Source organism: Phoxinus phoxinus, assembly GCF_949152265.1.
Source record: "Phoxinus phoxinus genome assembly, chromosome: 6".
Taxonomy (NCBI): Eukaryota; Metazoa; Chordata; class Actinopteri; order Cypriniformes; family Leuciscidae; genus Phoxinus; species Phoxinus phoxinus.
Genome location: NC_136881.1, coordinates 35,869,226 through 35,886,599, shown reverse-complemented (window position 1 = coordinate 35,886,599; position 17,374 = coordinate 35,869,226). Strand labels below are relative to the sequence as shown.

The 17,374-nt window shown below is 35.8% G+C and overlaps 1 protein-coding gene across 2 annotated transcripts in view; it reads right to left on the bottom strand.

Moving 5' to 3' along the window:
- The window catches only part of slkb (STE20-like kinase b), a 36,948-nt gene extending 19,819 nt beyond the window's left edge, over positions 1 to 17,129 (bottom strand). For both annotated transcript variants that reach the window (XR_013797919.1, XM_079614764.1), the window contains exons 1-9: positions 16,283 to 17,129; positions 13,136 to 13,300; positions 9,978 to 10,026; positions 8,370 to 8,519; positions 6,892 to 6,964; positions 6,622 to 6,816; positions 5,390 to 5,471; positions 3,600 to 3,731; positions 995 to 1,669 (exon numbers count right to left, since the gene is read on the bottom strand). Coding sequence is in view for 1 of the 2 variants with exons in the window: in XM_079614764.1 (XP_079470890.1) it covers positions 995 to 1,669; positions 3,600 to 3,731; positions 5,390 to 5,471; positions 6,622 to 6,816; positions 6,892 to 6,964; positions 8,370 to 8,519; positions 9,978 to 10,026; positions 13,136 to 13,300; positions 16,283 to 16,432 (1,671 nt within the window). In the remaining variant the exon portion in view is untranslated. The remainder of the gene's footprint in view (positions 1 to 994; positions 1,670 to 3,599; positions 3,732 to 5,389; positions 5,472 to 6,621; positions 6,817 to 6,891; positions 6,965 to 8,369; positions 8,520 to 9,977; positions 10,027 to 13,135; positions 13,301 to 16,282) is intronic.
- Between the last annotated feature and the right edge of the window lie 245 nt (positions 17,130 to 17,374).

Genomic DNA, 17,374 nt, shown 5'->3' with positions numbered 1-17,374 from the left:
GTAGTTCGGTTTGCTTGGTTCGGACCAACATTTTTTTTTTAGCCTTGGTCGGCTTAGCATTCACATTGGCATTTTAACACCAAACCTTAAGATACCAAACCTAAAGGCATAGGGATATATTCACAACCTGATTGGTCAGCTTTTATTACGCATATTTTGCGACAGAATTTGCCAAACATCCAAAACAATGCTGTGTTCTGAGATAAATGCGCTCGCTGTATGTGCGTAGCCTACATATGATGGTATTTTGACCAGCAGAGAACAAGTGAGTTAAATGAGTAAATGAGTTAAAACAGCGGCAGGAATCCCTCCGTCTCTCTCACACACACACACACACACACACACACACACACACACACACACACACACACACACTGTGAGGAAACGTGGTTCTGACACCTGTACTGAACTGTGATGAGCAACACATCGCGACTATGACGAGAAAAATCGTGTGCTTGAGAATTCTGTCCTGTTTAGATTCGCATCTTGTGACATCATGTCCCGGTTTTGGTTGGTTTACATGTCTTTGATCCGTGTTGCATTCATATATGATTCAAACTGCACCAGAGTTCGTTTGGAACGGAAGCGGATCGAGACTTATCTTTTCAGCGTCTCGCTCTGCTTGTTTGATGTGCCAGGGTTCAGATGGCAGCGTTCACACTTAATCAAATGAACCACAATAACAGAGCCATCGCACCAGAGTTCGTTTTAATCCAACCAAACATGCCAAGTATGAACACACACTTAAGGCCAAAAAACTTACTAATGTCTTAAAATAGAATATCTGAACAATGTTTTGAGGTGTAGCAATCACGGAATAATTGACTCCGGGCCAATGAATTATTAGAAAGACACGTTGTTTCGATTATTCCTTATTTTAAAAACTGAACTTTAAAACAGAGACTATACTGACTCCACACTAATCTTGTGATCTTCTATTGTCTAGTGACTAGCGAGTATAAAGTAATGACAGCTTTTAGCAGGCGTTCCTCACCTGTTGAGAGATGGTTCCTGGCTCCTTGGACTTGCTAATAAAGCTGGAGATGGATAAGTTCAGGTCTATGCTGCTGCTGTCAGCCGTCGAACTTATTCCCGAGTCGGAGTCTTGCTTCTTCATATACCTAGGCTTCACTGGGCTTTGTTTCTCCGCCATGGCAGGTTTCTCCTTTTCCTCAGCCTTCTCTACTTCTCTCACTGGCTTAGCTTGTTTAGTGGGCTCAGTTGGAGTCTCCACTGAAGCCATGTCTGAAGCAGACACTTCCTTTTTGAGCTCACCGTTGTCCACCGCCTCCTTTTTCTCCTCCAGTTTCTCTCCATCAGGTTTGGCTGGTTGCTCCACCCTCTGGACTGTGGTGTCAGCAGGAGTCTCTGGAAGAACAACCTCTGCTTCTACAGCCTTTTCTTCAGCTTTAGGTCCTTGAGACTCTTCTTTCACAGCTTGCTCCTTGGATCCAGGTACTGTTACATCCCGGATGTGGTTCTCGTCCACCTTCAGAGGTTCTTCTTCCTTCTTTTTTCCAGCTATAATATTAGCATCTGGTAGCTTAGGTGTAGCGACTTCCTCGATCTTTTCAGGAACAGACTCCAAGGTGGACGGCGACTGGGGAAGCTTCTCGTCTTCAGAGCTGCCGACGCTAGTGTCAGACGGTGCGCGCTTGTGTCCGCGAAGCTGAGGGAAAGATCATTTTAAACAAGTTAATGGTTGATGCAGCAAAGATTTACAACTAGTAGGGATGCACCGATACCACTTTTTCCAGCCCGAGTCCGATACAGATACTTTCATTTTTGGAACTCACTGATACCGATACCATAACCGATACCTGTATTTTTAATTTTCAATTAATTTTTAATTCATGCATTTGTAATTTTTAAACGTATTGGTAGAGAAACCAAAAGAATATCAATCATATTAGTTGTTTATTAAATGTAATCTTAATTTGTTTATTAAATATATTTATTGCACTGCATATTCATTACTGTATAAATTAAATATAGATGGATCTTTTTGTAAAGTTAAAAAAAGGTAGCCTATTTAGTCAAGAGCAGTGAGTAATTTAATTGTCCTTTGTTTGATTAACATTAAAACACAGCCGCAGATTAATTAAACTGCTGCCCCTTTAAGACCGAACGCACGGACCCCATTTGAATAAACCGTCTGTTCACTTGAGATATAACAGACTTTGTTTATTAGGATACTCGCCAAGACGGGCGTTTTTACATAGTTTTGTGTGAATTCATCCGTGCAAGCGCAAGACGTGAAAGACTTCAATTCAGTATTCGCGCACTGAGACGCTGGTTTTCGGGGCGCGCGCTTTGGATGTTTGAAGTTCATGTAACTTCTTGACCTGCAAATGTCCTGTAATAATGCAAGCAACCACTCGTTGAACATAAATAATGTAACAGTTCATGTTTTAGTTACATAAACGATTTCGTTTTAATCCAAATAACACGTGCTGAGTGAACAATCAGCAATCAAGAGCATTCAACAGAAGTGCGCGCGCTCTCTCCCTCTCGCTCTCTATCTCTATCTTATTATTAACGTCTGGTCAGTTAACGTTAATAATAAGCTACATGCCTCGTTTTACTTTCTTTGCCATTGACATCCGACTGAACTACAAATTTTCCACTGACGTCTGTCTGATGCGCTCGACCGGGGCGCGCTCAATCCACTGCGCGCTTTTCTCTTATCAGCTCGCGCACCACAGCTATATAGGAGTTACTATATTCTGTTTAATATTTCAATAAGATATATTTACTTCATAAACAGCCTTCTTTTTTATCCCCATTATAATTTCTGTTGTCCATTAATTTTCAATGAGAGCCGGCGGCGACCTCCGGCGAGAGCGGCGAGAAGAGTTGAAATCAAGTCAACTTTATGGTAATAAGCTATGACGCGGTTCGGTGGCAACCAATCGGAATGTAGAAGTCCTCCGCCTGAGAGGATACCAGAGAGCACAATCCTGTAAACTTTGGTACCGACCACATTAGTTCCTAAGCAAAACGGAGGAAAAGTTAATTATTTCTGTTGCGGGTTTCCCGTTATTGTACGACTTGTCCCTGTTTACATACAGGAATATTAAAAAAAAGACGGACGCATGGAAAAAGGTGTCTGAAATTGTTGGTGTTTTGTTACTTTCACATTTAAAAGATTTCATTAGGTTAACTTATTCCCTACATCATGTGGCCAGTCTGCACAAAATAGGATACTGAATTATGTTCAGTTCTTATTTGCTTTGTGTCTCCTTTAAATAAAGTTTTTAAAAAATCACGCATTCTAAAATCTACGTCAGAGTGTCCCCTAATCTCACGGCGTCGGTGGCAAGGCGGCGAGAGCAGCCGGCGGCGGTGTGAACGTACAGTCAGTATCGGCCCGATACCCGATACTGGTATCGGTGCATCCCTAACAACTAGTACAAGCATCACTACTGTTGCTCAAACGTATTGTTAGGAATCAGAACGAAGCCCAAACATTACTTTTCTGCTATAAGCAATCTGTACCTCAGGACATGCTCTTGGCCAACATTCATCTAGACTTTTTTAGGTTTAATCTTTCTCTGAAAAGTGGTCTAAATTTGTTGGCAGTCCTTATAATCTCTTACCAGGTTTCCTTCATGATCTTCTTCCTCTTCTTCCTCCTTCAGCTCCTCTAGCTCCTCTGTGACCTCCGCCTTGGCCTCAGCGATGAGCTCCCGCAGGGGCCGGCTGTCAGTTACACTACTCACAAACGGGTGCTGCACAGATGAAGATCAACTACTATTACTACAATATACAATACAATTACACATGCAATAATTCTAACATTCACAAACAGCAGTCTGATTACTTTGTTCAAATACATTCTTGGAAAATGTAGCATTATAAATCTAATGTTATTTGCAATTTCAGGAAAATAATAAATTAATAATACAATAAATAACAATAAAATAATTACCGTACACACACATACATATATTACATATGTATGTATATATATATGTATATGTAATATGTATATATATATATATATACATATATATATATATATATATATATATATATATATATATATATATATATATATATATATATATATATATATGTATGTACATCTTATATATAAGAAGTGTCTGTGTTATGTTAATGTCTCTCCCCCTAATATATTTTGAATTAGGATATTTAAATTCTGGCCAATACCAATAAGCTGACAACCAATATATAGTTGATATTAAAATTTTACTAATACTGCACTATACTGACTGAATAAATTTAACAAATTATAAAAAATTATATCAAACAAATGCAAACGCCACACGTGAAATAACATAATTCTATTGTACAGTATGAAAAATGGATATAAATGTGAGATTTGCTTTTAAGATTACCGTAATTTTAACAGTATTATTCAATTATTCGCTTTTCAAAGATCTCGAGAAACAAATTCAGTCATGTGTGTAAAATAAAATAAAACAATGAGAAAATAGATAAATGCATACGTTTTGAAGGAATGAATGAAGGAAGAAAACAATGGTAAAAAGTAAATAACTGTAACACCAGATTTACACAAATATATTTTACATGAATCAAACTTCATCTCATTTTGAAACCTGTTAGAAAACAGAAGGCTAAGTAAAATAAAATAAATTACAATGAACAACAGCGCGATTAAATTATTCGTTTTCAAAGATGAACTTAATGAAGGCAAAATATGAATGTAAACATAAGTGGATATGAGCCTGCACAACTAGATTTCCAATAAAATAATAATAATAATATACCAATACTAATATAACTGATATGATACTGTCTGATATATTGTGCATCACTATTTGGCTAGGAAAAAATTAAGCATAATTTTAGACCTTTAACATTTATTGCATTGTACACAAAAATTGCTGCAAGCCAACTGTTCGACAGACAAGAGGAAACCGAGCACATCAATGTCCCATGAGGATGCCGTCTCCAGTTCTTACCTTTCTTGGCTTTGAAACCTGCTGTAGACAGTCAATAGCTGGTCTGAGAATGTGCAGCTTCTTTGATATTATCAACTTAATTGGAGGAAAACTTGAATTCTGTATTTTCAACCCCATGTCGCCTCTTCAGAGAGCAGAATCTCTCCTGAAGTGTTTAGCACGTGTGCATATGTGCGCAGTCAGTGCTAGGCTGGCCTACTTAAAGCCTCGGAAACAAAATCTCCTTTGCTGACGTCAAAGGATGAAGGCTGCTGCAGAAAGTGCCTGACACAGACAAATGAATGAACAGCTGCTGATTCATGTGGCAAGAAAGGCACCTGGACCAGCTGGTGGCCGAGCAGCAAACAAGGGGCTTTTACACCGAGGGGTGTAGGGCCAGGTTGAGAGGATATGGCCTTAGATTATAAGTGTTGAAATAAAGGTAGGAAAGGTCAATTCACCTGAAGAAGTTGTGCTGTGTTCCACCTGTTGTCCACGTTCTTATCCAGTGCGTGTTTCAGGAAGTCACTGAACTCAGGAGACCTGCAGACGGATGAAGAGAAGGTCATTCAAACTCTAAAACAAACCTATTTATTGTTAGCCTATAAACCTATTAACCTGTTATATTGTGACAAAAAAGCAATAAGTAAGAAACTAAACAAATAAAAATTATATAATTATATTTGGTATTTAAGCATAAGCCATACAATATCATGAGAAAACAATTCTGTTATGCATTTTCGATTGTCACTTTGAGATAAACACACAGTTTTTTTGTATTCATTATATATTAAAAATACATTTTAAAATGAATCTGTACCATATTGGTTATCTATCAATTTAAAAATATATATTTATTGGAATTTTAATTGACTGTATATTCAATTGTGGATGCTTTCCCCAATTTTTAAGTTTAAATTATTTTTGCCATAATTTAACGCTCCCTTAAGTTATTCTTTGTAAACATTAATAATTTAATATTAAATTTTATTATTATTTTAAATGAGATTTTCTTTCCAATCGGTTATTTAGATTCATATTTAGATTAATTTTGCTGTTTTGCTGCTCAATAAACATGTATTATTATTATCAATGTTGAAAACAGTTGTGCACAAAAAAAAAATTCAGGATTCTTTGATGATTAGAAAGATAAATAACAATATAAATGTCTTTGCTGTCACTTTTGATCAATTTAAGCATCCTTGCTGAATAAAAATATATTTTCAAAAATGTCGTACTGACCCCAAACTTTTGAATGGTAGTGTATAATGTTACATTATATATTTCTATTTCAGATAAATGCTGTGTAAATTTTGCATTCATCAAAGAATCCTGAATTTTTTTTTTCAACATTGATAATAATAATAAATGTTTCTTGAGCAGCAAATCATCATATCAGAATGATTTCTGAAGGATCATGTGACACTGAAAACTGGAGTAATGATGCTGAAAATTCAGCTTTGATCACAGGAATAAATGACATTTTACAGTATATTCAAATAGAAATCAGTTATTTTAAACTGTAAAAATATTTCACAATATTACTGTTTTTGCTGTATTTTGGATCAAATAAATGCAGCCCTGGTGAGCAGAAGACACTTCTTTTAAAAACATAAAAAATCTTACCGATCTAAACCTTTTAAACGGTAGTGTATATACATTATACATATATACACATCACATTGTTCTGTACCATTTTGAAGGCTGCAGGAGAGTAGGAGGGTCAGCTTTGGCGATCTTTAGCAGAACTCTCATCGGGTTCATCTCGTGGTTGGGCGGTTCGATCTGCGCCAGCTCGATCAGAGTGACTCCAAGAGACCAAATATCGGCCTTATAGTCATACGGCCTGTCCTTAGACGTCTCGCACATCACAACCTCTGGAGCCATCCTGAATGAAAGAGAGTGTCAGCAATGCCAATGTGTGCAAGTACAAGTGCTTTCATGTTTTGAAACTCTAACTTGCCAGTAAGGGGTTCCAATGAAAGAGTCTCTTCGCTGGACCGTCTTCGTGTTCTTGGCAGACACTCCAAAGTCCGCTGAAAGATACAGAAAATGTTCTTTTTCGGAAAGCGTGTGCCATTTTCTTCACAATAAATGCCACTTGCTTTGATGTTTTGTGATCTAATGCCATGACATTCAGTGGCTATACAGTTTTATACACCAACATCACAGAATAATTTACATCTGGTCAATGGTGTAATGTTTATACAAGCTGCGGTTTAGTCTGACATGTAAATGACCCTCCTCAGCTCCTCTCTGTCTCTTTACCATGTTATTACGCAACTGTGAATCTGCCCATCAGCACATGGCATCTGAAATCTCCTGCTGCACTGGATTATACGCAGCTGATCAGCAACAAAAACTAAAAGCACTCCACAGTTACTCTGATAATAAATTCAAGACTCAAGATTAACTAGCTGCACATACACAGGTGTGGTTTAATACCTTAAAAAGTATTAAATTCGGTTTTATCAAATTTAAATCCATAAAAAGTCTTAAGTATCTTGTTATAAGAAATGTCTTTAAAAAGGTGTCGCTGTTGCGCATTCTACAGGATCGCAGTTTCAAAGCGGTTCGCACTCGGTGAACACCACTCATTTATAAGAAGCGATTACTTATGATCTAGTGTCAATGAATTATGACAATGTTTACATTCTAGAGTAACATTTTTTATATTTCAGCTGCTTTGTATACAGGGTTCACCGGGGTAACCGCTGTTCCATAAGCAACAGAGAGTGTATATATATATATATATACATACAGACAGTCAAACCAAAAATTATATCTGGTGTCTGAATAATTTGTGATATTTTTTTACTAGTGGGTGCAGGACACTATAGTTCATTTATGTAAGTGAGGATAGTAAAATAAAGTAAACTGTGACATATTATACCCAAAAATTCTTCATGGACAACCAGTAAGATTAATAACAATTTGGGACCAAAAGTTATTCAGACACTTTGACCTGACCATGTTTTGCTGAAGTGTTTTTTCTTTAATTGCTAATGCCACCTTTTTACACCACAGACTGAACAAAATGAAGCATTGCTTGGTGATTGGTTGACCTAAATTGGTATTATCTAATTGTGTAGTTAAATTTAACAGCTGACAGCTATTCAACCTAAACCAGTGAAATATCAAATGATTTGATAAAGTTCTTGTCATATTTTGAAAAATGTTGAAGGTGTCTGAATAAATGTTGGTTTGACTGTATATAAACATTTTTAATTTATTTATATTTAATGTATAAATTTGACACATAATTTTTCTTTAAAAATGGTTTAAAGAGTAAAATGTGAGGTTTATCATTTTAAAAAACTTTTGTTTTTGTCATTTTACAATTTAGGATGTTACCACAGACACTGCTCTACCCTGTCCATATGGTATTAATTTTACTTGAGAAGGTCTTAAAAAAGGTCATAAAAACCCTCATCCACTCACCCAGTTTGACGTCTCCGTTCAGTGTGAGCAGGATGTTTCCAGCCTTCAGGTCTCTGTGGATGACCTTGTTTTCATGCAGATACACGAGAGCTTCCAGAGTCTGTTTACAAACCACCCTGATCTGCGGCTCCGTCAGAGGCCTTTCCAACTCTACACACACATAAAGAAGGACAAACACACTCATATCATTTATAGAGAACCAGATAATTTCACCTATGACAATAATATCTCCAGCTTTCTAACATCTGAGTTTTGAGTTGTGTAAAATTAGTTAACTCATTTCTCATATAAGCAGATTCTTGCAACAAATTTAAAAGGTTATTATTTCGAATCAGTCTGATGAGTCCTATACTGAACGAACGCACTGAATCAGAGTGGTTACTGAGCTACAATTGCTTTTCAAGTCGGTTTCAGTCGCAATGAAGCAAATTTTGTGTGCTGGAGGTTCGTGAAACTCAAACCAGTGTCATTATTGATTGAATTTGTGATCCTCCGCTTCTGTTGTCACGTTTTTCCTGCCTGCGCTAAATATGGAGCGAGAAGCAATCACATTGAGTGAACAGGAATTACTATGCAATATCTGGATTAAACATGCATTTATATTGAGTAATTTTATATAGTGGGCAAAAAGGTGTGTTTTTGTTTTTTTCACTTTCCTAAAATGAGAAAAGCTTCATAGTTTAGGCTGAAAATATCTGCTGGTAAGAAAATATAATAGAAAAATATGTTTATGGTTGTAAAAAAAAAAAAATCCTTCAATGTGATAATAATCTACCATTCCTTAAACAATTGACATATTAAGGGCCATTATATATAAATGGAGTTTCAATAAAATGTGTATACTGTGATATACTGCACAAGCATTATCAACAAACATTTCAAAGAATATTGATGTAAATTTTGGCTTACACAACCATTCGATAGTTTGGTGTAAGATTTAAAGTGTTTGAAAGAGGTCCTTACCAATGCTGTATTTCTTTGATAAAAAATACAGTACTACTGTGAAATATTTGTAAAGTTTCAAATATCAGATTTCTATTTGAATATATTTGAAAATGTAATTTATTCCTGTGATCTCAAAGCTGAATTTTTAGCATAATTCCTCCAGTCTTCAGTGTCACACGATCATTCTAACATGCTGATGTGATGCTCAAGAAACATTTACATTTATTATCAGTGTTAAAAACAGTTGTGCTGCCTAATATTTTTGTGGAAACCTTGATACATTTATTCAGGATTCTTCGATAAATAGAAAGTTAAAATACAAATATTTTGTAACGCAAGTGTCTTTACTGTCAATTTTGATCAATTTAATGCATCCTCGCTGAAAAAATTATTAATTTCTTTATTAAATAAAAAAAATCTTACTGACCCTAAACAGTTGAACACTAGAGTGTAAATGAAGACTCAACAGGCATATTGAATAAATCTATATATTGTCACTCATAACATGAACAATATTGATTTTCCAGTGAGAATAATCAAAGCACAGTTAAAGTTCACCTTCGCCTTTGAGAATGAAATGTGCTTTTGAGTAATGTAACTGGCCGTCGTAAGTGACCTTTTCCTAATGCAGCCTTGCATGTCAAATGCTTTGTGTGAACTCACCGAGCATGACCGCATCGACGGCCCCACCGGCGCAGAACTCTATCAGGATCTGCACACAGAAACATGGTGAACATGAAACTGGGTGAACTTTACAAAAACACACTCACACTGTTTTTACAAAAGCAGCCATTGATCGGCATATACGGTCTTTATTTCTCAATGTTCAGTCGGGCACAATGGCAGCATTATGTTTCTGTAGACGAATCTGTTTATCCTATTGTCATGAACACACCTACATGAACCTGCAGGCACTGGTTTAAAAAAAAAAGAAAAAAAGAGTGCACCCATTCATAAAACCATTGTTCATTCAACTCACTCAAAAAAAATCTAGAACACTCATTCAGTTTTAGTGCAGAACTCCACAAACACTGAATCTGTTGCACATCGATGGATAAAACCAGAATTACAGTACAACAACATCCAAACCAGGAAAAACTGCCCACATTATTAACTTTACAAAACAATTCACTTGGCAGGGCCGTGATTGGTCAACAGCGCTGCGTTGCAGGGCCATGATTGGTCAAATACGCTGCTGAGTCTTGAAGGCTTTTCTTGCTCCTCAAAATGGTGACTGACATAAGAGGATCGAGCAAGAGAGGCCTGTGTGAGCACGAGGAAGGATGAAGGCTTTCTACACATTAGCACAGTGTTGGAATTGAGTACTTTCTGTGCTAATAGGATTAGAGTTTCCGTGAAGACCAGGCGGATGGAGGGGTCACGGCTGGGGCTAGTCATCTGGAGAGGGTGGACGTGTATTGGAAGAGACCGTTTACATAGTCAATACTGAACAACAATAGTGTTTCCTGCCGCCAATACTATATTATATTTTAGGCGAGAGAACTTGAGAGACAAAAATACACCACTGTTTAAAAGTTTGGGGTCAGTACGAATTTTTTTTGTTTGTTTGAAAGAAATGTATTATTTTAGTCAGCCAGGACGTTTTCTAAAGTGATCTTAAGTGACAGTAAATACATTGATAATACATAATATTTCTATTTCAAATAAACGCTGTTCATTTGTACTTTCTATTCATCAAAGAATCCTAAAAAAAAAATTAAAAAAAAAAAAAAAAAAAAAAAAAATCACGGTTGCCAAACATATTAAGCACAACTGTTTTCAACATTGCTAATTCTAAGAATTATTTCCCGAGCACCTCTTCCGTCAATGATTTTCAGAACTATATCTCTATCGTTATCGTCCTTGGTGTGAACAGGCCTTTAAAGTCTGAACCCTGCGCTATTGTGTACACACAGACACAGCACTGAGAACAGTCACTGTTATTCATGCTCTTGAACGCTGTTGTACTGTGGGTGAGATGTTGCTTTTGACCGGTGGTGGCTATGATAACACAATGTCCCACACAGTGCTGTCATACAGTCCCAGAACTACAATGGCCATACTCAACAACACACAAGATGAGGCTTCCTTTCCAACTCTAAAGTGTAGGATTCTGTCTACTACCATTGATCCCACTGTCTGGACAACAGAATGAACCATTAATCCTCATATATATCATATAAAAGCCTTAATTAGTATTTTGGACAAACTTTAAAACGGTCTGAATGCAATGCATATTGCAAAAATATGAAAGTAAGTGGCATCTGAAATGTAACTTATCTAAGCTTTTCTACAAATACATGGAGGAAACTACTTCACACGGACTACTGAATGCCATTACCAATGTGTTATTTATCCTGTTTGAGCTGCAAATGGCTGATGAATAATCCAGTTCAAACATTCCCTGAATCACAGCCAAATCAAAGCGCACCGACATCTACATAAGGAAATGGTGAGGCCGATATCAGTCCATTTCCTGGTGGCAGGATAAGAGTAAAATATGGACACCTCTTTAAGTACAGTAAGATAACAGTAAAGGTAAAATAACCCCATTCTCTCTGTGAGAACAATACAACATTATTCTGAGGAGAGGTGCTTCGACAGAAAAATTATAAACCATATTTCGCCTAAAACGGGCTTGATATGACAACCATTTTGTTGCATTATTACATTGACAAATAAGCACTAGAAAAAAATTTGTAATTATAGTTTAAGTACATTACTGTTCAAAAGTTTGAGTTTTTTTTTTAGCAAATTTATAATTTTATTAAGAAAGGATCCATTAAATTGATCAAATGTGACAGTAAAGACATAATGTTACAAAATATTTTTTTTTTAAATAAATGCTTTTCTTTTGAACTTTCTATTATGAGAACATTTTTTAAATAAATAAAAAATCTTGCCAACCCCAGACTTTTGAATGGTAGTGTATACACACTGTACATCCAGGTAGTATTTTTGTACATCCATAAGTGTATGATGATTTAAATTTTAAATAAAATCACTGTATTACAGCATTTATAATAATACAGTAAAAATAAAGCAATGAGAATCACCATTGAGAATAAATGGGGATTCATCCCCAAAGAATTATATATAAAAAATGTCCGGGTACATTACTGGGATTTTAAAAGTCTTTCAATTTTTTTGTCTTTCTAATTTAAAGTGAAATATAAAAGAGCACATGCACTGTTTGAATTTCATAAAGCCTCTAGGATTTGAACCTCTCGTAAATTTATAATGTCCGTACTGAAGTGAATCTGGACTGAAGTGACCTGGAAGCTGAGTCCACCTCAACCTTGTGCAGGAAGGAAATAGTTTGAGTCAACGCAGTGAAAAATACATTGTGGAGCAAAGAGGACACCGACAACACGCCAACAGACAAGACAAAGCTTTTGGTATGAAACAAAGTCTCATTTCAAATGTTGTCTTTTAAAAAAAATACAGTTTTGTGACTCTTTAATGTGTTGTGACAGATCGCTGTAGTGCCACAGTTCAAGCGCCACGTGAACCGATCATCTCTTCCTACTCATTAGCACGGAAAGACATCAATACACACCGTTTTTCAATTCCACCGACATTAATCTATAACTCTCCTGTCTGGTTTGTTTGTCAGACAAAATTGTGGATTCGCCGTTATAGCCTGTCAATTAAACTCCCAGCGAAAGGTGAATTATGAGGCATATTAACATAATTAAACAAGATGGGTCAAATCATTTTTTTTTTTTTTTTGTCAGATTCCAAAATTGTGCTGTGGAAAAGAGATATGAATAAAATCTGTGTACAAAGTAAACCATGAAAAATAAACTAAATCCACTCACCCACAGTTTGGTCTCATAGTAAAACGCGTCAAGCAGCTTGACGATATTGTGATGATCACATGATGCCAGGATGTCGATCTCCACCATGTAGTCCTCCAGCTCATCTTCAGTTTTGGTGTCAATCACTTTTGCAGCAGCACAAATGCCCGTCTGCTTGTTCTGAGCCTGAATAAAAAGGAAATTAAAGTAAAAAAAAATACAACACAGCCTCTAAATAAAATTAGTCTAATGAATCATTTTAGGGTACGCATGCTAGGCTATAACTTTCAACAAAGCAAGACTGGTTAGCAGACACTTTGGCTAATACTGTATTGTTAGTGATAAGAAAAAAAATTGGTTATTATTTATTATTATACACCTTGTGATGTTAAACTACTACAAATCAGACATGAATGTTTGAGGCGTGACATACATGAATACATGAGCAAACTACGAATGATTCAACACAATCTCTTTTAACAACCAGTAAGTGGAGGTAAGAAGTATTAATTAGACCAATGCAGTCAGCGTGATCCAGTCCAGCATTCAACAGAAATCCCATTCAGTGTCATTCATACTAATGAGTGTTTCTGCAGTGCAGGGCAATGAAGGTCACAGAACAACTCCACCCAACACACCGCTTTTGTAAATAGTGGTAATTACGGTATTTAGAATCCAGCGTGATTCAGAAGTGAACAATTAACCCGGTCAAAGACTGCTGGTTTATTGCAGGACTATCTGGAATAATAAAATCTGCAGTGGTTTTTATTGTATTTGGTCACTAAGTGTGATGCAGTTCCAGTTGTATTTGACATGTTATAATTTTCATTTTTAAATCTTTAGCTTAGATTTAAACGAGGAAATAAAACCATTAGGTTACACTTTATTTGGTACATTAACACTTTATTTTACAGTGTCCTTGTTACATGTAGTTACTGTAGTAATAACTATAAATTATGCATAATAATTACAAGTAGCCTAACTAACCCTAAACCAACCCTTATTCCTAACCCTAACTCTATTGTAAGTACTTGTAATTCATTATTATTACTCTGTCTGTATTTAAATGTACAATTACACTGTGACATGGACACCTTAAAGTTTAACCCTTTATTTTAAGGTGACGTAGTTACATTGTTCTGTACATTGTAATATTAATTAACTACATGTACTTACTTTAGAGTTACGGTTAGGGTTAGTTACATGTAATTGTGCATAATTTACTGTTATAACTATAACTAAGTAGTAAGTACATGTAGTAATGTTTAACTACGTCACTTTAAAATAAAGTGTTACCGATTAGCCGAAATACAACTACACAAAAATAGCATAACATTTAAAATTATAAATTCTAATAAAAAGTGCAAATATAATTTAAGCAAATATTATGTTAAGAAAAGTCAGACAGTTTTTAAGAGTACTCAAACGATTATAGCCACAGGAAACATGCTTGAAAACAGTCACTATTTTATAATTCTGTTCAGTGCTCATAGCTCCGTCCCAACAGTGATGAAAATCGACAAATACCAATGTCCTGAAAACCCCAGACCCTCAATGCAACAGATTATTAGACCATTTACCAGAAAGTTCTAATGTCATTGTTTTGACTGTATCGATTAGAGGAAATGGCCTTAAACTTAATCTCCAAATCACCCACTAACAAACTAAGCAACATTAAGCCTTTAGACAGAGCAAAGAAGAGGAATAATCAAGCAGACTGGACACTACAGGCGGAGGTCATGTGAATGACAATGGCTGAATCCAAAATCACCCGCCTCAAACGGGGCATTATTTGATAGCCATTTGTAGTGGTGTCCGAAACCATAGTGAACATTATTGAGTGCACTTGTTCAATCCCACATTGGATTGCAACCATAAGTGTGCATCCGATGTACACTCAACAGCTGTCCGAATTCTCTCACTCGTTTTCATTCACTCCTTCAAGTAAACCGTATTAATGGACTAACACAGGGAATAGTGATTGAGGGTTTAGGGGCAATTTTGGATTCAGCCAATGACAGGGGTGTGTGCTTGATGATGTCATGTGCGTGGTGAGCTTAAAGAGTTCAGAAACGTTTTGCAGTTGCATTATAATTTGTGTACAAGATTGAACAGACAGATAGATAGATAGATAGATAGATAGATAGATAGATAGATAGATAGATAGATAGATAGATAGATAGATAGATAGATAGATAGATAGATATACAGACAAACAGAGAGATAGATAGATAGATAGATAGATAGATAGATAGATAGATAGATAGATAGATAGATAGATAGATAGATAGATAGATAGATAGATAGATAGATAGATATACAGACAAACAGAGAGATAGATAGATAGATAGATAGATAGATAGATAGATAGATAGATAGATAGATAGATAGATAGATAGATATACAGACAAACAGAGAGATAGATAGATAGATAGATAGATAGATAGATAGATAGATAGATAGATAGATAGATAGATAGATAGATAGATAGATAGATAGATAGATAGATAGACAAACAGATAGATAGATAGATATTAGACAACGACAGACAGACATTAGATAGATAGATAGATAGATAGATAGATAGATAGATAGATAGATAGATAGTAGATATTAGACAAAGACAGACAGACGATAGATAGATAGATAGATAGATAGATAGATAGATAGATAGATAGATAGATAGATAGATAGATATTAGACAACGACAGACAGACATTAGATAGATAGATAGATAGATAGATAGATAGATAGATAGATAGATAGATAGATAGATAGATAGATAGATAGATAAAGACAGACAGACGATAGATAGATAGATAGATAGATAGATAGATAGATAGATAGATAGATAGGTATTAGACACAGACAGACAGACATTAGATAGATAGATAGATAGATAGATAGATAGATAGATAGATAGATAGATAGATAGATAGATAGATAGATAGATAGTAGACACAGACAGACAGACAGACAGACAGACAGACAGACAGACAGACAGACAGACAGACAGATAGATAGATAGATAGATAGATAGATAGATAGATAGATAGATAGATAGATAGATAGATAGATTTCATTATAAGAAAAGTACTAAGGCAAATAATACCATTATAAACTTTTACAGCAAGATAAGATCAGACTATTTCAATGTGTTTATTTTACCTTGAACACCTTTCCAAAGGCTCCATCCCCCAGTTCTCCCACAATCTCCCATATTTCCTCCGGATTTGTATCCCTGTGCACGTGCTCATATTGTTTTTTCTTCTTCTCTGCGCCCAATTTAAAGATTTTTCGGAAATTAAAGAAGGACATAGCCAGATCTCGCACGCGCTTCTCTCTGGTTGGTTGACAAAGAAGGATTGCTTTCAATTAATGTCTTAACAGGCGTAAAGCAATGCAATTGTTATTGCATTCCCATTGTTCAATCTCTTGTCAAGTCAGGAAATAGTCTGAGTGTTGACATGTTTGTCTTTGCACGGGATAATTTCAGAAAAACTTGATATGTTAAACTAGTAATCATATAGGGATCATCATGTCAATGCAATAATACTCAGACAAAGAAAAACTGAGTCTTGATTCTACCTATTCTTGGAGGTCAAGTGAATCATATTTTTAAAATTAAAATAAAGCATTAAAATCTACGGTGTGCAATAGTGGGAAGGCGATCTTGAGTTGAAGAAATCCTCCGTCTAGCTCTTTAGTCATGAGGTTGTTGTTCTTCGGAGTTTCATGGATCTGATCCGTAAAAACCTCTAGTTTTTTCTCTTTCTCCTTAAATAAAGTCTGACAAGAAGCTGACAAAATGTTTATATATCCAGTTCTATAGATCGTACATCCTCCGGTCCTTGATTAAAAGCGAAACTGCTCCAAACGCATGATAAAAGGCACAATAGTTTTTGTTTGAAGAAACTATGCACCTCCTGCGTGTGCGTGATCCGCGCGCCCTCTTCTAATCTAGCGGATTTGTTGTCGCTGTGCGCGTTCACGAGGAGCGGCGCTTTCTTCGCCTGGTTCACGCGTTCTTCGCCTGCGCTTTACTGTCGCCTGCCGTCGTGGATGATGTAAACACTGATTTCTCAGCGTTAAATTACATGCTATAAGTCTGCAAATACATGATGTTACTATAATATTCACATTACTTGCCGAGTTTATCATTTTAAACACAATTCACAGAATGCAAAATATAAATATTTACAATGTGTGCTTTTGTTCGAGAACCATTTAAAACATCATATTTATATTTTATATTTACAA